This window comes from Petromyzon marinus, chromosome 31 (assembly GCF_048934315.1).
Source record: "Petromyzon marinus isolate PM22_M1 ecotype Great Lakes invasive population chromosome 31, UKy_Petmar_22M1.pri1.0, whole genome shotgun sequence".
NCBI classification, from domain to species: domain Eukaryota; kingdom Metazoa; phylum Chordata; class Hyperoartia; order Petromyzontiformes; family Petromyzontidae; genus Petromyzon; species Petromyzon marinus.
Window position 1 is genome coordinate 2,401,053 of NC_133697.1, and position 17,466 is coordinate 2,418,518.

The 17,466-nt window shown below is 45.4% G+C and overlaps 4 protein-coding genes across 4 annotated transcripts; all 4 read left to right on the forward strand.

The window, feature by feature from the left end:
- Window positions 1–8,204: 8,204 nt before the first annotated feature.
- On the forward strand, window positions 8,205–8,668 carry LOC142929554 (histone H2A). The gene has a single exon (XM_076070977.1). It carries the CDS (start codon window positions 8,260–8,262, stop codon window positions 8,638–8,640), a length of 381 nt encoding a protein of 126 aa, XP_075927092.1. The 5' UTR covers window positions 8,205–8,259; the 3' UTR covers window positions 8,641–8,668.
- Window positions 8,669–10,291: 1,623 nt separating this feature from the next.
- LOC142929556 (histone H4) lies at window positions 10,292–11,040 on the forward strand. Its single transcript, XM_076070979.1, has one exon. It carries the CDS (start codon window positions 10,407–10,409, stop codon window positions 10,716–10,718), a length of 312 nt encoding a protein of 103 aa, XP_075927094.1. The 5' UTR covers window positions 10,292–10,406; the 3' UTR covers window positions 10,719–11,040.
- Window positions 11,041–11,670: 630 nt separating this feature from the next.
- On the forward strand, window positions 11,671–12,680 carry LOC142929549 (histone H2B type 3-B-like). The gene has a single exon (XM_076070972.1). It carries the CDS (start codon window positions 11,691–11,693, stop codon window positions 12,150–12,152), a length of 462 nt encoding a protein of 153 aa, XP_075927087.1. The 5' UTR covers window positions 11,671–11,690; the 3' UTR covers window positions 12,153–12,680.
- A 17-nt stretch (window positions 12,681–12,697) lies between these two features.
- On the forward strand, window positions 12,698–13,660 carry LOC142929551 (histone H3). Its single transcript, XM_076070974.1, has one exon. It carries the CDS (start codon window positions 13,205–13,207, stop codon window positions 13,613–13,615), a length of 411 nt encoding a protein of 136 aa, XP_075927089.1. The 5' UTR covers window positions 12,698–13,204; the 3' UTR covers window positions 13,616–13,660.
- Window positions 13,661–17,466: the final 3,806 nt, after the last annotated feature.

Sequence of the window (17,466 nt, forward strand, 5' to 3'; positions counted from 1 at the left end):
CCAAGTGAAGATGCTCTTCCGAGCGTATGCATTTTATCACGTTCTGCAGGGAAAGACAAAGGTGGCCGGGAGCACCTCTTTATACTTTTGACTTATATTGCTCAAATACCATTTGGTCCCATGTTCGCCAAGACTCGTGTTTGTAACTGCGTCCTCCCGACACCTCTCGGTTTTACCGAGGTTCGAATTGTTATGATGGAATTATTAAAAAGAAAAATAATTATCATCCTGAGTTTAAGAGGTCCGTTTCTTGATTGTTGGAATCCATATCCCTTGGTTCTGTAAGGTTCTATAATGGAATGTCGTGTAAGGTTAACACGTTGTTATTATTAATATTATTTTGCAATTTTCTTTAAAACTTTCTTTGCCTGGTTGCCGTGTGTGGGGTGGGTGTGTCTCCTCATCAAACCCGGCTGGCTTTTCCAGATGGCCCCTTGTGATAAGGTGCAATTCCTGCTTCTCCGCGCTGTGAGAGAGACAAATGTGGTCGGGGTTGCTTGGAATATTGTTTAAACTCTTTCGCAAGTTTGCCCGTTGTCTCATTCCTTCTCGATAACCTTTGATGTGACTCGGTATTCTTGCTCCAAGCTTTGTTTTAACAGTAAAAGTATTAAAGGTGAAAATCATTTGATAGCGAATTAATCATTGGATAATAATTCACTGTTGTGTCTGGTGGCCTGTTCTTAATTGGAGTGAGCGTTAGGATCGCTAATTTTATCTTATTCTTGTTGTTGCCTTTTAATTTTTTTGTTGTTTTACTGGAAAATAAGGAAAAGAATATGTATACGATTTACCCTGTTGGCGTCTGGTGTCTGCTCTCTTGGTGTTCTGACCTCGGAGGGACCTTTCCTAAGGGGCCCATCAAACTCTTGTTCATCTGGAGATTTTCGCCGATAGCTGCTACATCCTCGCCTTGAGAGTTTTATTATTTCTTTATTCTTTAATGGTCTGTTTATGACCAACATCTGGTTTTTCGTGTTTCTGGCTTACTGGTTTGATTCATTAAAAAAATATATATATTGTTTGTCACGAAAGAAAGGAAAAAGAAATCTAGGTGTATGCATCCGTAAATATTCTTATGGATATTAATTGTGGAAAAAGGGCCGTATACAACATTCCGCCCTTTTAAAAATGATCGGTGGTCTGCCACCGGTTATTTTTAATATTAAAGAAAAATGCCTTTTTCCACCATGAACTATCGATTGTCTTCAAGTTTGTGATTTTTCCTTACAACGCGCGCGTACGTGTCACAACTTAGCATGATTACATTTGAAATAAGAAAATAAAAGAACAGGAAAAAGAGAAAAATTAAGGCAACATGTTACATCGGGTCTTATCAATTATTGCTTTGATTTTTGTTTCAGTTCCTGGGAAACACTGGATAGCGGTTTCGAGCCCGGTGGTACACCGTTTCCCTCCTGGCATCTCTTTGTTTAATGTTTACCAAGTTATTGGCAACCTTACTGCCACGTTTGGTCAAAAGTACAGAATAATTTTTCTCATGACCAGGTATTTTCGAGTAACCTGTGACCTTTCCATGCAACATCATCACATCGTCGTTTTGGTTCATCGTCGGTATGGCTTTAGCCAAATGAGCACGGTTCCTTGGTTCGTATCGGTAATTTTTTTTATCCCTCGCCTTCCCTGTGGGTTTATGTGGCGTGAAGCCATGTCGAGCGCCACCAGGATTAGTACACAACACGAGTTTCCGTGCTCGACTGTTGGGGTCATTTGCCTTCTCCGCAGCCATGTGCAGATTTGCTGACTCCGTACCACGATCTGATTCCGTGCCTCGATTCGATTCCATGTTTTTGCGTGTGCTGGATTTCCACACATTCCCCAATCCATCATGGATTTTTGTCTCCGTAACGCGTTTCCCTGGCACTTTTACTGTACTCTCACGCAATTTTGCGACACAATTGATCGCGTTTCCATTTACCAAACAAGCATGTTTCTCCTCCCGATCCTGTTGGTTATCATTTCCTGTTAGATCACGCTTCATGGTTAATTTTCCTTGTTCAATAGGTGTGTTCACCACGGGAGCGACTCTCGCGTTCCCCACCACATCAAAGCGTGTGCATGGCGCATTTAGTTTTCCACAATCATGGTTCCCCTCTTGGTTCTGTTTGTAACCTCCAGCCTGCTTGATTTTTTCCAAGGGCTGTGATTTTTTTTTCAGATCAGCGGACACCTCTTTCCCTGTCATTTTCCTCTCAACCAGTGTGAGCGATTTGTCACGTGCCCATGTCACCCTCTTTGTTACAGCCAAGCCATGTGTGCCCCTTGTGTATCGTGGAATGGGGAATCGGCGTGATTCTGCTCTTGGCCTATACACGCCGTGATTCTCGCGATTATGTGTCTTTGTGTGTCGTGGCCGCCCATTCTCTATGTGCCACTGTCGACCGTAATTGTTATCTCGCCATCTGTGTGGGTAATTTTGGCCGGCTGTGTGCCGCTGCATTGGGTGAAGATATGGTCCTGCTCTTTGCTTCCACCCGTGGCGATTGTCGCAAATACGCGTCTCTGCACGCTGCGAACGCTCTCGGTCTGTGTGCCGTGGAATTGAGCACTGGTCTGACTTTGCTCGTGGTCTCCACACGTTGCGATTCTCGCAAATACGCGTCCCTGCATGCTGCGATCGCTCCTGGTCTGCGTGCCATTGTCTCGTGTAATTGTTATTTGACCACCCGTGTATGTAATTATGTTGGTAATCCGTGGGTGCTTTTTGTTTTCTGCACTGTGGGCCTGCGTGCATCAAATGCCTCACATGTTTTTTATTTTCGTCTGATAGGCTGGTTGCCTTGTCCCGTTCACTGTGTGCTGTGAAATCATTGTTTTTAGCCCGGTACAGCCAAGCCATGTGTGCCCGATCCACTATGTGGTCTAAGGAGGCTGTCTCTGGATTCAAGACCATTCCCACAATTTCTGTAATCTCCGGACTCAAAGATCCAAAAAACATAATTTTGAACCTTTTGTCACCTTCGTGATACTGATCCACATCGCCCGCATAGTACGCTCTTTTAAATCGCATGAGGTAATCCCGAGGTTCCTCGTCTGCACACTGGGTCATAGATTTTGCAGCGTTAAATCCCTCAGACAGTGTTAAATATTCTCCAAACTTCCGAATCACTGCCAGGCTCAGCTTTTTAAAATCGTTCCGAACCTCGTATGGTAGCGACTTTACCCATGATATGGACTGTCCATGCAAGCTGCGTTTCAGCAAACTCGCTTTTTCATCTGTTTTCCTCAGACCCCTGATCATTGCTTCTGCTTCTACCGTTGCGATGTGAGTGTGAATGTCCCTGTTCTTATTGTGTGGATCAAAATAGGGAATTCTGACGAGAGCTTTGTCCATCAAGTTCAGAGTGTTACTACTGAACGAGTATTCGGAAAGTTGATCATCGTCATCCGAGTCAGATTCGGATGAGTCATTAACATCACGGTGGCGTTGCTTAACATGATTTTTGTAGTGTATTTTGCGCCTGTAACGTGGGTCAACTTTGCTCGGTGACTCCTGTTTTCCCCATGGCTCATACTTAGGTGGTTTTTGTGGGGTTTTTGATTTATATTTGTCTGGTGCGTCGTGCCTGTCGCGATGTTTGTGTCGGCCGTCTGTGCGTGGTGTGCGTTTTCCTGGAGAGTTGCCTCGGAGCTTCGGCTCCGCCCTTTCTCGCGTTATTAGTACATAATCTCCTGGTGATTTAGTTTTGATATTCTGTCTCACTCTGACTTCGGGGTTATCAGTCCCACCTGTTTCTTTTCCGAAATTTTCCTCATCCCATAATCTCTGTTTGTCTGTCTGTGCGAGAGGGTCTGAGTTCAGCGTAGCTATTCCTGATGTTTTTACATCGTGTTCGCTTTTCTCCCATTTTATCCAGTTCTTAAGCAGTGTCCCAATGTCATCAATACAGCTCCCCTTCCATGTGTCTCCCTGATTTGTTTGCTCTGTAGCAGATCGGCCTGACCTTTTTGGTACAAGTTCCCAATATCCCGCAATCCACTCAAAAATTACTCTTAATACGAGCATCTCTGGAATTTCACTTCAGAGTGCATATCAAAACAGTTGTATCCAGAATGCATCAGTTCGACTCCTGTGACTCTGGTATTCCCTTCAGAGTACGTATAAACAATTGTATCACAGGATATGGTCAGTTTGACTCGAGCAAATAATCTTACTTCAATTGTCTTTGTTATACCCTGCTACTCTGGAATTTCCCTTCAGAGTGCGTTTTTTGTTTGCTTTACACCCGTTACAGTCACAGGGCAACGTTAGATCATAAAACCTTGGTTAATACAACAGTGATTTGTTCCTTAATTCAAGCATAAACTGTCTGCGAGAGATCCCGGACGACGCGCCCAATATGTTGTATATATAGGTGTTATGAAAATTGATGAAAATAATGAAAATTAAATGAAATTTGAGATTTGCATAATTTATCCGAAATCATGTTAATTAGTGTAATTATGTGCATAAATTATGCTGATTCGAGAGATAATCGTATTAATTTATGCGAGTGGGCGTGGTTATGATAATGCAGGTCGTTATGGATTATCAGGTCGAGCCTCGGTGACGAGGATTGTGTTATGAATTGGGATAACGCAATTAATCGTATGCAGTGACGCAGGCGTTGTGAGCGTGAATGAGAGAGAGACGATTCGACTCTGCTCTTCAATTCCGTATTATCGATAAGGATACGATTACTCTCGATTGAACATTACGGATTATGTGTGTTATGGATCATGTGGTGATAGTGTGCTTATGATAGGTCCCCAGGATTCAGATCTCATACGCAGAACAATATTATGCAGAATTTCAGGAAGAATCACACACAAACCTTCTGCGTTAATCAATTTTATTTCTAGCTAACTTTAATTTTTGGATAATATGAAAAACTCAATCTCGGGATTTTGGAATTTCAACACAGCGTTAACACGATACCATCACGATTGCGTTGTTTCACCTCGATAGCGGCACCTGTGGTTAATTCCCGACGCGTAACGCAATCGATCGGTTGTTGAGAGAGAGATTAAAAACATGCGAACTATTCTATCAAACCTTAACTTTATAATATGCAAACTCGTATGCTTGAATTGTTACACAACACGGCACTTGGTCTTTGATTCGTATCCAATCCTTAATACATTCTGATATGCGAAGTTATTATGCTTGAAATCGTCAGCACAGTACCACGTTGATGTTCGTTCATTGATTCATAACGATTATGAATTTAAAGCGTTCGACTGTAATACTTCTAATTGCCTTATCAACACCACTCGATGGCCACAAAGCTTCGTTACTTGAATCGTCACACAAAACAGCATTCGGTCACTGATCATGCGCGGCCCTTAATGCAATTATTGTCACGTTGTTAACAATAGGATGACTGATTATTATGCAACGCTACTCGTTGACAGGGCACTCCAACCGGTATTATTCTTGGAGGCACAAATATGCGTTTGAATTCGTTATTTCATTCGTGGATACCGGCAAGATTATGCAGAAAGACAAATATTAACGAACGACTCAAGTATTCCTAATCAACTTCTCAACGCGACTCAATGGGTGGCGATGTTTCCTTTTGAGATCCTTATCTCGGGCCAATCTTTTAATTGATTGTGGCCAGACCCCTGACAGGGAACCGGTTGAACAAGCTCTCTATCCCCGCGAGCGGCGCTCCGTGGTGAGGAGCCAAGAATTAATCCTTGTTAATGGGTCAGTTGGTAATTTATGCGGTTAGAAGTACAGCCCCAGCACAATATTACAGAGAAAAATTATGAACACTCTTAAAAACGATGGATTATTCACTCGGTCGTTGCGATGTTTCCACAATCACGGATGGTTCAATGGCTTGAGGTTTTTAGGCTTTGTTAATGACCCGTGTGTGTGTGTTGAATGGTGTGAGTGGTGTAAGAGTAGGCCAATGTTCAGAATCGATTCTTTGCGTCAAGCAGACGTCTGGTTTGTGTGTAGTGGGGGGGCAGTGTATCATACGTATCAGTTGATTCTTCTTTCAGTAGTTGGTTCGGACTCGACGGACGTTGGTGAACGAGTAGATGCGTTGTTGTAGCTGAGATGACCGTCTGGTAGACGGCGTTAGAAGCACGCCCGCAGCGGCGCGCTGGTGCTCCGTCGTCGGCGGTTGTAGATTGCAGGCTCACGATTCGCTCGTGGTGGCGCTGGCCGCTAACAGCGGCAGCGGGTCGCCAATTGGCGACACTCGCCAATTCGGCGAGTTGTAGAGACGTCTCTGGCGTCGGTGATGGCTGCTCTTCTGCTGAGATGAGTTGAGCGGGTCTTCTGCTGAGATGAGTAGAGATGAGTCTTCTTCTGTTGAGCTGAGTTGAGATGAGTCTTCTTCTGTTGAGCTGAGTTGAGATGAGTCTTCTTCTGTTGAGCTGCCCCCGAGGGCTGATGAGTTGGCCCCGAGGGCTGATGAGCTGGTTTCAATGCTGAAACGGCTCCTTTTTATGCCAAAAATCTCTCCCCTTCTCGGCTCCCCCTCACGAGGTGGAGCTATCTTTGATCTGATCGTATGTCGGTGGGGGGGGTTCGTGTGTCGGTGGTGGGGGGGAGTTCGGGTGTCAGTGTGTATGTTTGTGTGTGTGTCATTTATGACATGGCCCTGTTCGGGTCTTTCCTCAAGCCATAAACATCAAGACAACAGACACCTCGATTCATCTTGGTGGCGTCTGGTTGTCTAATCCTTCCACCCAGAGAGAGGGGCGGGTTCCCCCCCCCTTTTCCGTACGCGTTCCGACGCACAAAGAAATGGTTAAGATTTTTTTTAAGTTTAACATTTCACATCACAGTTGGTATCTTATCATACACAGTTATGATCCTGCTTGTGATTCATAGTATTTGATTTATTTCCAAGTGAAGATGCTCTTCCGAGCGTATGCATTTTATCACGTTCTGCAGGGAAAGACAAAGGTGGCCGGGAGCACCTCTTTATACTTTTGACTTATATTGCTCAAATACCATTTGGTCCCATGTTCGCCAAGACTCGTGTTTGTAACTGCGTCCTCCCGACACCTCTCGGTTTTACCGAGGTTCGAATTGTTATGATGGAATTATTAAAAAGAAAAATAATTATCATCCTGAGTTTAAGAGGTCCGTTTCTTGATTGTTGGAATCCATATCCCTTGGTTCTGTAAGGTTCTATAATGGAATGTCGTGTAAGGTTAACACGTTGTTATTATTAATATTATTTTGCAATTTTCTTTAAAACTTTCTTTGCCTGGTTGCCGTGTGTGGGGTGGGTGTGTCTCCTCATCAAACCCGGCTGGCTTTTCCAGATGGCCCCTTGTGATAAGGTGCAATTCCTGCTTCTCCGCGCTGTGAGAGAGACAAATGTGGTCGGGGTTGCTTGGAATATTGTTTAAACTCTTTCGCAAGTTTGCCCGTTGTCTCATTCCTTCTCGATAACCTTTGATGTGACTCGGTATTCTTGCTCCAAGCTTTGTTTTAACAGTAAAAGTATTAAAGGTGAAAATCATTTGATAGCGAATTAATCATTGGATAATAATTCACTGTTGTGTCTGGTGGCCTGTTCTTAATTGGAGTGAGCGTTAGGATCGCTAATTTTATCTTATTCTTGTTGTTGCCTTTTAATTTTTTTGTTGTTTTACTGGAAAATAAGGAAAAGAATATGTATACGATTTACCCTGTTGGCGTCTGGTGTCTGCTCTCTTGGTGTTCTGACCTCGGAGGGACCTTTCCTAAGGGGCCCATCAAACTCTTGTTCATCTGGAGATTTTCGCCGATAGCTGTTACATCCTCGCCTTGAGAGTTTTATTATTTCTTTATTCTTTAATGGTCTGTTTATGACCAACATCTGGTTTTTCGTGTTTCTGGCTTACTGGTTTGATTCATTAAAAAAATATATATATTGTTTGTCACGAAAGAAAGGAAAAAGAAATCTAGGTGTATGCATCCGTAAATATTCTTATGGATATTAATTGTGGAAAAAGGGCCGTATACAACACTGTTGGGGTGTAAAAATAAAATTGCGCAAAATTCCAATGTTCCTACCAGCCCACCCTGCAGGGACCTGTTTAAAGTCAACATCGAATCCTCACGTCCCGGCTTTTCATTGGTCTCTCAGGAGAGGGCGGGACCGACCGAGAGGAGCCATTCAGCAGCGACGCGCTCTACGATCCTCTTCTCAGCTATAAAAGTCGCTCAAGGGGGTGCGGATGATCATCACAACTCGTTCTTGCTTAGTCCCCGGTTCTTTTAGTATTCTCGGTCCCCTAACCATGTCAGGACGCGGCAAGACCGGTGGCAAATCTCGCGCAAAGGCAAAGTCCCGCTCTTCCCGCGCAGGCCTGCAGTTCCCCGTGGGCCGCGTTCACAGGCTGCTCCGCAAGGGCAATTACGCCCAGCGGGTCGGCGCTGGTGCTCCCGTCTACCTGGCAGCCGTGCTCGAGTACCTCTCTGCCGAGATCCTCGAGCTGGCTGGCAATGCCGCCCGCGACAACAAGAAGACGAGGATCATCCCCCGACACTTGCAGCTCGCCGTGCGCAACGACGAGGAGCTGAACAAGCTCATGGGCGGCGTGACCATCGCCCAGGGCGGTGTGTTGCCAAACATCCAGGCCGTGCTGCTGCCCAAGAAGACCTCTCAGGCAAAGAAGTGAACGCGCCGCCGCCTCTACCACCACAACAACGGCTCTTTTCAGAGCCACCCACTTGCTTGCAAAGAGCTCGTTCAGTCGTACACAGGGGTTGTGTTATTAGTAAGGACACCGTCGTCTCGTGGCCCTCGTCCCAAATGACTCGCAATTAAACGAATGCTCTGCTCATTATAGATACCCCTTTTCTCTAATTTGGGAACGGTGTTTGAGCAGCATTCCAACATTGCATCAATCATAAAACATGGTTTAGAATTAATTGAGGGCGTTAGTATTTTAAGAAAGTATTGTCTTTTTCAGAAAAAAAAACGTTATTTTTGAGCGGTCAGATTACATAGGCTATTTGACGCCATCACCTTACAGTACACGCGCACGAATTGACCGAAGTTTTTTTTCGGAAATGAGCGATGGAGGGCTTAAAAGGGACTGCGCTAAAAAAGTGAATCCGATCGGACGATGCGCGATTCCCTCCACCCTAACGGCTCTTTTCAGAGCCACCCACTTAGTTCAAAAAGTGAACCAGATGTTGCTGCGCTTCAATTAGTTAATCGTTAACACCTGACAGTGTATTACATTGAAGCTGAATGCGTGCCATATTCTGTAAGTCAAACCCATTTACGGCGTGGCGATGGTTGCTCGCCGTGCCTCGGCCCTGATCAAGGAGCTCGACGGTTGGTGCAGTCGTGAGGATGTGTAGATTGGATAAGTTACGTACATTCGCCAAATTAACTTGATGACATTTAACCACTCGATGTGTTTTAAGCATTGATGTGATGGGAGTAATCGAGCCCGAAAGCAGGCATCATAAACACAGGCGAGGCAGGTGGCAGCTCCCTCACTCGAACTGAGTGCAGAGTAATCTCAGCGACGTCCGCATTCTCGCTGCCGATTCTAATCTAAATCCAGATTCAAAATCGATGCATTCTTGACGAAACTCCAATTTTGATTATGTTGCACGTCTTCATTCCGTCATCATGTTACTGGTGCCAAATATGGTATTTAGTCTAAAAATGTATTTATTCCAGACAGCTTTACTCAATTTGCCTCCTTTCGCTCGTTCCGCCTTTTCACTATTTTTTTGTTTTGTAAAAATTGCAGTGCACCATCTAAACGTATCAATTAAAAATAATTTACATTCGTAATTATCGCATTGTTTTTTGCAATGTCTTTCTTATCTTCATCATTAGACCTCCTTTGCCAGTACCAAAATGTTTTATATATTATCATAGTATGTTTTTTGTTTGCATTTTGACTGCAGGTATTGTGGTTAATGCATACATGAATCCTTGTAATAAGGTTTCAGTTTTGTTGCAAGAAAAAAAGGGGAAAAACCCTATTATTAAATGACTTTCTTACTTTGGGACTAGTTGGTGACATTCACTCAACTATTGTGTTGGAAGCCGATTAGCTGCACACGATTTAAAAGTTAGTTCATCTTGTTCTACTTGAAAACAAGACCTTATTCACTCCACGTGCAATCTTGCAACAGATCGCGTCCCTCTCGCGTTCGCTGCGTGTGTGCCGAAATCATTACAGAGTGCTTCGAAGAAGGGTCATTGCCCGAAACGTCTCATACATTTTAAGGAAGTGTTATTGACGACGGTGGAGGGTTTACTTCGTCACAGAGTTAAAGGTCAGAGGTTTAAGGCGGAGCCATCGCGGAGGGCAGAGGTGGTCTGTGACGTCACAACGCTCCGGGTATAAATGCGGCTGCTGCAGGATGGGCGCGCCATTTCTCGCGAGCTTTGTCAGCAGTTGCAGAGTTAGTCGCCATGTCTGGACGCGGGAAAGGCGGTAAGGGGCTCGGTAAGGGAGGCGCAAAACGCCATCGTAAGGTGCTGCGCGACAACATCCAGGGAATCACCAAGCCCGCCATCCGCCGCCTCGCTCGCCGCGGCGGTGTGAAGCGCATCTCGGGCCTCATCTACGAAGAGACCCGCGGCGTCCTGAAGGTCTTCCTTGAGAACGTCATCCGTGACGCCGTCACCTACACGGAGCACGCCAAGCGCAAGACCGTCACCGCCATGGACGTGGTCTACGCCCTCAAGCGCCAGGGCCGCACTCTCTACGGCTTCGGAGGCTGAGTGCCCATCTCTCGCACATTAAACCAACCCAAAGGCTCTTTTTCAGAGCCACCCACCTCTTCTAAACTGCTTGCGCGCCAGTGTTACCAAACCGTTCACGAAATAAACTTTATAAATGGGTTGTTGCGCGCCAATTCCTCGTGAGCGTGGACCGGGCTCTTCTCGTGGACGCGCGGTGCCTCGAAGTGCCGTCTGCTGCCGCTCTGCTCGGTTACGATGTTTTCTTGTTCATGTGTTTTGCGGTTGCACCCGATTCAAGAGCCGAATGGCTCACAGGGCTTTACCAAATAAATGAAACTGAGAACTGAGGTTCACGCAGAGATCCTTTGCTGGTTGAGTTAGCGAATCTTCATCTGCTTCCAAATGAATGAAATAAATCACAATATTCAAGACACGTCACATTTAACAAGGCGCAATTCTTGAACGCGTTAATACAGTACACATTTCTGGTATTTTTGCGTGAATTATTTTCAGCTACAGCCGATTCCGATATTACGTAGAGCATTTGGCGCCACAATCTTACAGCACATTCGTCCTAATTGACGGAGCGCGCCAGAATGCTAATATCCACCCGTAAAATACAGCACAACAGCGAAGTTATTTTTCTACACCGAGCGCTTGTATTTTTTCCAAATTGCGTTAATCAAACGCCCGTGCTGTATTAGACGAGTTGTGAAACAAAAAAAAGAAGCAAAAAAAAGCCACGCAAAAAAACACTATACTGTATTGGGTTTTCTAGTCATCCTTTTTAAAACAAAGGCAATGCCATGGCTTCCATTCACTAATATACATGTTTGGACATTACATTGTGTTATATTCACAAGTCTTTTTTGCAGTAAAAAAATAACGATATTAAAGTGAACATCGCTTCCGCGTTTCTCATTGGACGCTGATGGAGAGGGATGGTACTGAAAGAGCCACTCCGCAGCGCCGCGCACCACGATCCTCTGATTTGCATCTCGCCTACTATAAATGCAGATCAACGCACGGCCTACAGGCACACTTGTTCTCGTCCTTTCTGTACGCGTCGACATGCCCGATCCTCCCGCATCAAAGAGCGCTGGGCCGGCAAAGGTTCCTGCCCCCAAGAAGGGCTCCAAGAAGGCCGTGACCAAGGCTACGCGCAAGGATGGCAAGAAGCGACGCCACCGCAGGAAGGAGAGCTACGCAATTTACATCTACAAGGTGATGAAGCAGGTGCACCCCGATACCGGCATCTCGTCCAAGGCCATGAGCATCATGAACTCGTTCGTCAACGACATCTTCGAGCGCATCGCTTCCGAGGCGTCCCGCTTGGCGCACTACAACAAGCGCTCCACCATCACCTCTCGGGAGATCCAGACCGCAGTGCGACTGCTGCTCCCCGGCGAGCTGGCCAAGCACGCCGTGTCGGAGGGCACCAAGGCCGTCACCAAGTACACGAGCTCCAAGTGAAGCCTCGACTCGACCATTAATTACAAAGGCTCTTTTCAGAGCCACCCACATCTCCGAACCTGCTTGTGCCAGTGTTAGCAGGAGCGCAAGACGAAACTTCAAACATAGAGCACTTGTCCAGGGTTTTGGCATTGAGCGCCGATTTCTCATCAGCGTAGACCGGGCTTGAGTCGCAGCCGGGCGCTCGGTACTCGCGGTGACGCGAGGCGCCGTCTGCTGCTGCCGAATGCAGCAGCGGCCCCGCTCTCAGTTCACGCGGACATCGTTCATTGAGTGAAATGGAGAGATCCAGCGCATTTTTACCTGTACCCACGTGAAAAAAAGCAATAATATTTATGCCACATATTCACCATTGATTTCATCTGCAGCCGATCCAGATATAACATTGGATGTGGCGCCATAACCTTGCAATGCAATATATTTAATTACTGGGTGTCACGGCAAAGCATAGTGTGAACGCGATGTCGGAATAGGCGACAATTTCTCATGGGGCGAATTTATGCTTCAGTGATCGTGATTTTTATTTATTACAAGTGAAATACAACCTAGTTTAAATGTATTTTCGGGCACGAACTAACATTTTGCACGTATATATAAAAGTAAGCGCCTAGCATGGATGACTCGTGCAGTATAACTGATGATCATCTCAATGCCAAGATAATAGATATATATATGCCTGTGATCACCTCTTTCCGGCATTTTTGCGTATTATTGTTTCCAATAAAGTGCAGTTTCTTCACTTTATTTAGATTGATGCAGAGCACTGTAAAGTTGTTTTCGGAAAGGTTTTTGCTTGAGAAAAGAAAATCCGTTAAAGACATCAACGGCGCTCAAAGGTACTACTGCATTGTGATGCGGCATTCTGAAATGATACAAACTATGCACATTTTGTTTATTAAGAAGAGTTCACGACTCGAGATCAGTGCACACTGCCAACCAACCAGCACGCGCCCCTTCGCACGTCACGACTCCGCTGACCAGTGAACGCGCGCTCTGCGCTACATAAGCCGTCTTCTCCCCGCCTGTGAGAAAATCTTTGCTCTCACCAAGCCATGGCTCGCACCAAGCAGACGGCTCGTAAGTCCACGGGCGGCAAGGCTCCACGCAAGCAGCTCGCCACAAAGGCAGCCCGAAAGAGCGCTCCGGCCACGGGCGGCGTCAAGAAGCCTCACCGCTACAGGCCCGGCACCGTCGCTCTGCGCGAGATCCGCCGCTACCAGAAGTCCACCGAGTTGCTCATCCGCAAACTGCCCTTCCAGCGCCTCGTCAGGGAGATCGCGCAGGACTTCAAGACCGATCTGCGCTTCCAGAGCTCCGCTGTCATGGCTCTGCAGGAGGCCAGCGAAGCGTACCTTGTTGCGCTCTTCGAGGACACCAACCTGTGCGCCATCCACGCCAAGCGCGTCACCATCATGCCCAAGGACATTCAGCTCGCCCGCCGCATTCGTGGCGAGCGCGCTTGATCGCCCAGCTCGGCCCTCAAAGCACAACATAAAGGCTCTTTTCAGAGCCACCACTTTCGCATGAAAAAGCTAACTTGTGTGTCCTTTAAAGTCCGCATGCCTGTTAACGGCGACCTTCGTTTGCCAGTCACGGCTATCATGAGTCGCAAGGCTTAAGCGACCAAGTTCATTTTCTATACCCCTCTGCTCATATTTTGCAATATCACAAGTCCGTGTTGTATTTAAGCGTTGTGAAACCATGTCTACATAATGTACAGTAAACGGCTGATTTCGGTGAAATACATTAACTATTAAACGCTGTTTAAAGCTCAAGCTGAAAATACGTTCGCATTTTGCAAACTAAGAGACTGAGTTATTCACGCACATATTTCTAGGCATTTGCCCGAATAGGCGGTTAAATTAATATATACACCGTATAGGCGCGTGGGATATCAATCATGAGCTCAAGGCTATCACTATGATTTCTTATAACAAATTATGTCCCTCAAATGATGATTATAAATAATACATTGATAGTGGCGGAATCAGCTTGCCGCTGAATTTGTTTACGGTTAACTCTATCATGCTTAATACTTGAACCTATTAAGTACGTGTATCGCATCGTTTCATTCATAAGATGTGTCCGCATACAAATTATATATATATGGATACATATAATACTGGTAGGAACGAAGTTGTAAACTGAGTGTACCAGCCTGCAATAGATTACTGTGTCCGTCCCCTTTCAATACTTTAACGAAGTGAAATCTCGTGCTGTTGTTGTATATATAGGTGTTATGAAAATTGATGAAAATAATGAAAATTAAATGAAATTTGAGATTTGCATAATTTATCCGAAATTATGTTAATTAGTGTAATTATGTGCATAAATTATGCTGATTCGAGAGATAATCGTATTAATTTATGCGAGTGGGCGTGGTTATGATAATGCAGGTCGTTATGGATTATCAGGTCGAGCCTCGGTGACGAGGATTGTGTTATGAATTGGAATAACGCAATTAATCGTATGCAGTGACGCAGGCGTTGTGAGCGTGAATGAGAGAGAGACGATTCGACTCTGCTCTTCAATTCCGTATTATCGATAAGGATACGATTACTCTCGATTGAACATTACGGATTATGTGTGTTATGGATCATGTGGTGATAGTGTGCTTATGATAGGTCCCCAGGATTCAGATCTCATACGCAGAACAATATTATGCAGAATTTCAGGAAGAATCACACACAAACCTTCTGCGTTAATCATTTTTATTTCTAGCTAACTTTAATTTTTGGATAATATGAAAAACTCAATCTCGGGATTTTGGAATTTCAACACAGCGTTAACACGATACCATCACGATTGCGTTGTTTCACCTCGATAGCGGCACCTGTGGTTAATTCCCGACGCGTAACGCAATCGATCGGTTGTTGAGAGAGAGATTAAAAACATGCGAACTATTCTATCAAACCTTAACTTTATAATATGCAAACTCGTATGCTTGAATTGTTACACAACACGGCACTTGGTCTTTGATTCGTATCCAATCCTTAATACATTCTGATATGCGAAGTTATTATGCTTGAAATCGTCAGCACAGTACCACATTGATGTTCGTTCATTGATTCATAACGATTATGAATTTAAAGCGTTCGACTGTAATACTTCTAATTGCCTTATCAACACCACTCGATGGCCACAAAGCTTCGTTACTTGAATCGTCACACAAAACAGCATTCGGTCACTGATCATGCGCGGCCCTTAATGCAATTATTGTCACGTTGTTAACAATAGGATGACTGATTATTATGCAACGCTACTCGTTGACAGGGCACTCCAACCGGTATTATTCTTGGAGGCACAAATATGCGTTTGAATTCGTTATTTCATTCGTGGATACCGGCAAGATTATGCAGAAAGACAAATATTAACGAACGACTCAAGTATTCCTAATCAACTTCTCAACGCGACTCAATGGGTGGCGATGTTTCCTTTTGAGATCCTTATCTCGGGCCAATCTTTTAATTGATTGTGGCCAGACCCCTGACAGGGAACCGGTTGAACAAGCTCTCTATCCCCGCGAGCGGCGCTCCGTGGTGAGGAGCCAAGAATTAATCCTTGTTAATGGGTCAGTTGGTAATTTATGCGGTTAGAAGTACAGCCCCAGCACAATATTACAGAGAAAAATTATGAACACTCTTAAAAACGATGGATTATTCACTCGGTCGTTGCGATGTTTCCACAATCACGGATGGTTCAATGGCTTGAGGTTTTTAGGCTTTGTTAATGACCCGTGTGTGTGTGTTGAATGGTGTGAGTGGTGTAAGAGTAGGCCAATGTTCAGAATCGATTCTTTGCGTCAAGCAGACGTCTGGTTTGTGTGTAGTGGGGGGGCAGTGTATCATACGTATCAGTTGATTCTTCTTTCAGTAGTTGGTTCGGACTCGACGGACGTTGGTGAACGAGTAGATGCGTTGTTGTAGCTGAGATGACCGTCTGGTAGACGGCGTTAGAAGCACGCCCGCAGCGGCGCGCTGGTGCTCCGTCGTCGGCGGTTGTAGATTGCAGGCTCACGATTCGCTCGTGGTGGCGCTGGCCGCTAACAGCGGCAGCGGGTCGCCAATTGGCGACACTCGCCAATTCGGCGAGTTGTAGAGACGTCTCCGGCGTCGGTGATGGCTGCTCTTCTGCTGAGATGAGTTGAGCGGGTCTTCTGCTGAGATGAGTAGAGATGAGTCTTCTTCTGTTGAGCTGAGTTGAGATGAGTCTTCTTCTGTTGAGCTGAGTTGAGATGAGTCTTCTTCTGTTGAGCTGCCCCCGAGGGCTGATGAGTTGGCCCCGAGGGCTGATGAGCTGGTTTCAATGCTGAAACGGCTCCTTTTTATGCCAAAAATCTCTCCCCTTCTCGGCTCCCCCTCACGAGGTGGAGCTATCTTTGATCTGATCGTATGTCGGTGGGGGGGGTTCGTGTGTCGGTGGTGGGGGGGAGTTCGGGTGTCAGTGTGTATGTTTGTGTGTGTGTCATTTATGACATGGCCCTGTTCGGGTCTTTCCTCAAGCCATAAACATCAAGACAACAGACACCTCGATTCATCTTGGTGGCGTCTGGTTGTCTAATCCCTCCACCCAGAGAGAGGGGCGGGTTCCCCCCCCCTTTTCCGTACGCGTTCCGACGCACAAAGAAATGGTTAAGATTTTTTTTAAGTTTAACATTTCACATCACAGTTGGTATCTTATCATACACAGTTATGATCCTGCTTGTGATTCATAGTATTTGATTTATTTCCAAGTGAAGATGCTCTTCCGAGCGTATGCATTTTATCACGTTCTGCAGGGAAAGACAAAGGTGGCCGGGAGCACCTCTTTATACTTTTGACTTATATTGCTCAAATACCATTTGGTCCCATGTTCGCCAAGACTCGTGTTTGTAACTGCGTCCTCCCGACACCTCTCGGTTTTACCGAGGTTCGAATTGTTATGATGGAATTATTAAAAAGAAAAATAATTATCATCCTGAGTTTAAGAGGTCCGTTTCTTGATTGTTGGAATCCATATCCCTTGGTTCTGTAAGGTTCTATAATGGAATGTCGTGTAAGGTTAACACGTTGTTATTATTAATATTATTTTGCAATTTTCTTTAAAACTTTCTTTGCCTGGTTGCCGTGTGTGGGGTGGGTGTGTCTCCTCATCAAACCCGGCTGGCTTTTCCAGATGGCCCCTTGTGATAAGGTGCAATTCCTGCTTCTCCGCGCTGTGAGAGAGACAAATGTGGTCGGGGTTGCTTGGAATATTGTTTAAACTCTTTCGCAAGTTTGCCCGTTGTCTCATTCCTTCTCGATAACCTTTGATGTGACTCGGTATTCTTGCTCCA

Bases quoted from the DNA above. Each gene is read 5' to 3' on its own strand.
- LOC142929554 (XM_076070977.1), top strand. From the start codon at position 8,260: ATGTCAGGACGCGGCAAGACCGGTGGCAAATCTCGCGCAAAGGCAAAG.
- LOC142929556 (XM_076070979.1), top strand. From the start codon at position 10,407: ATGTCTGGACGCGGGAAAGGCGGTAAGGGGCTCGGTAAGGGAGGCGCA.
- LOC142929549 (XM_076070972.1), top strand. From the start codon at position 11,691: ATGCAGATCAACGCACGGCCTACAGGCACACTTGTTCTCGTCCTTTCT.
- LOC142929551 (XM_076070974.1), top strand. From the start codon at position 13,205: ATGGCTCGCACCAAGCAGACGGCTCGTAAGTCCACGGGCGGCAAGGCT.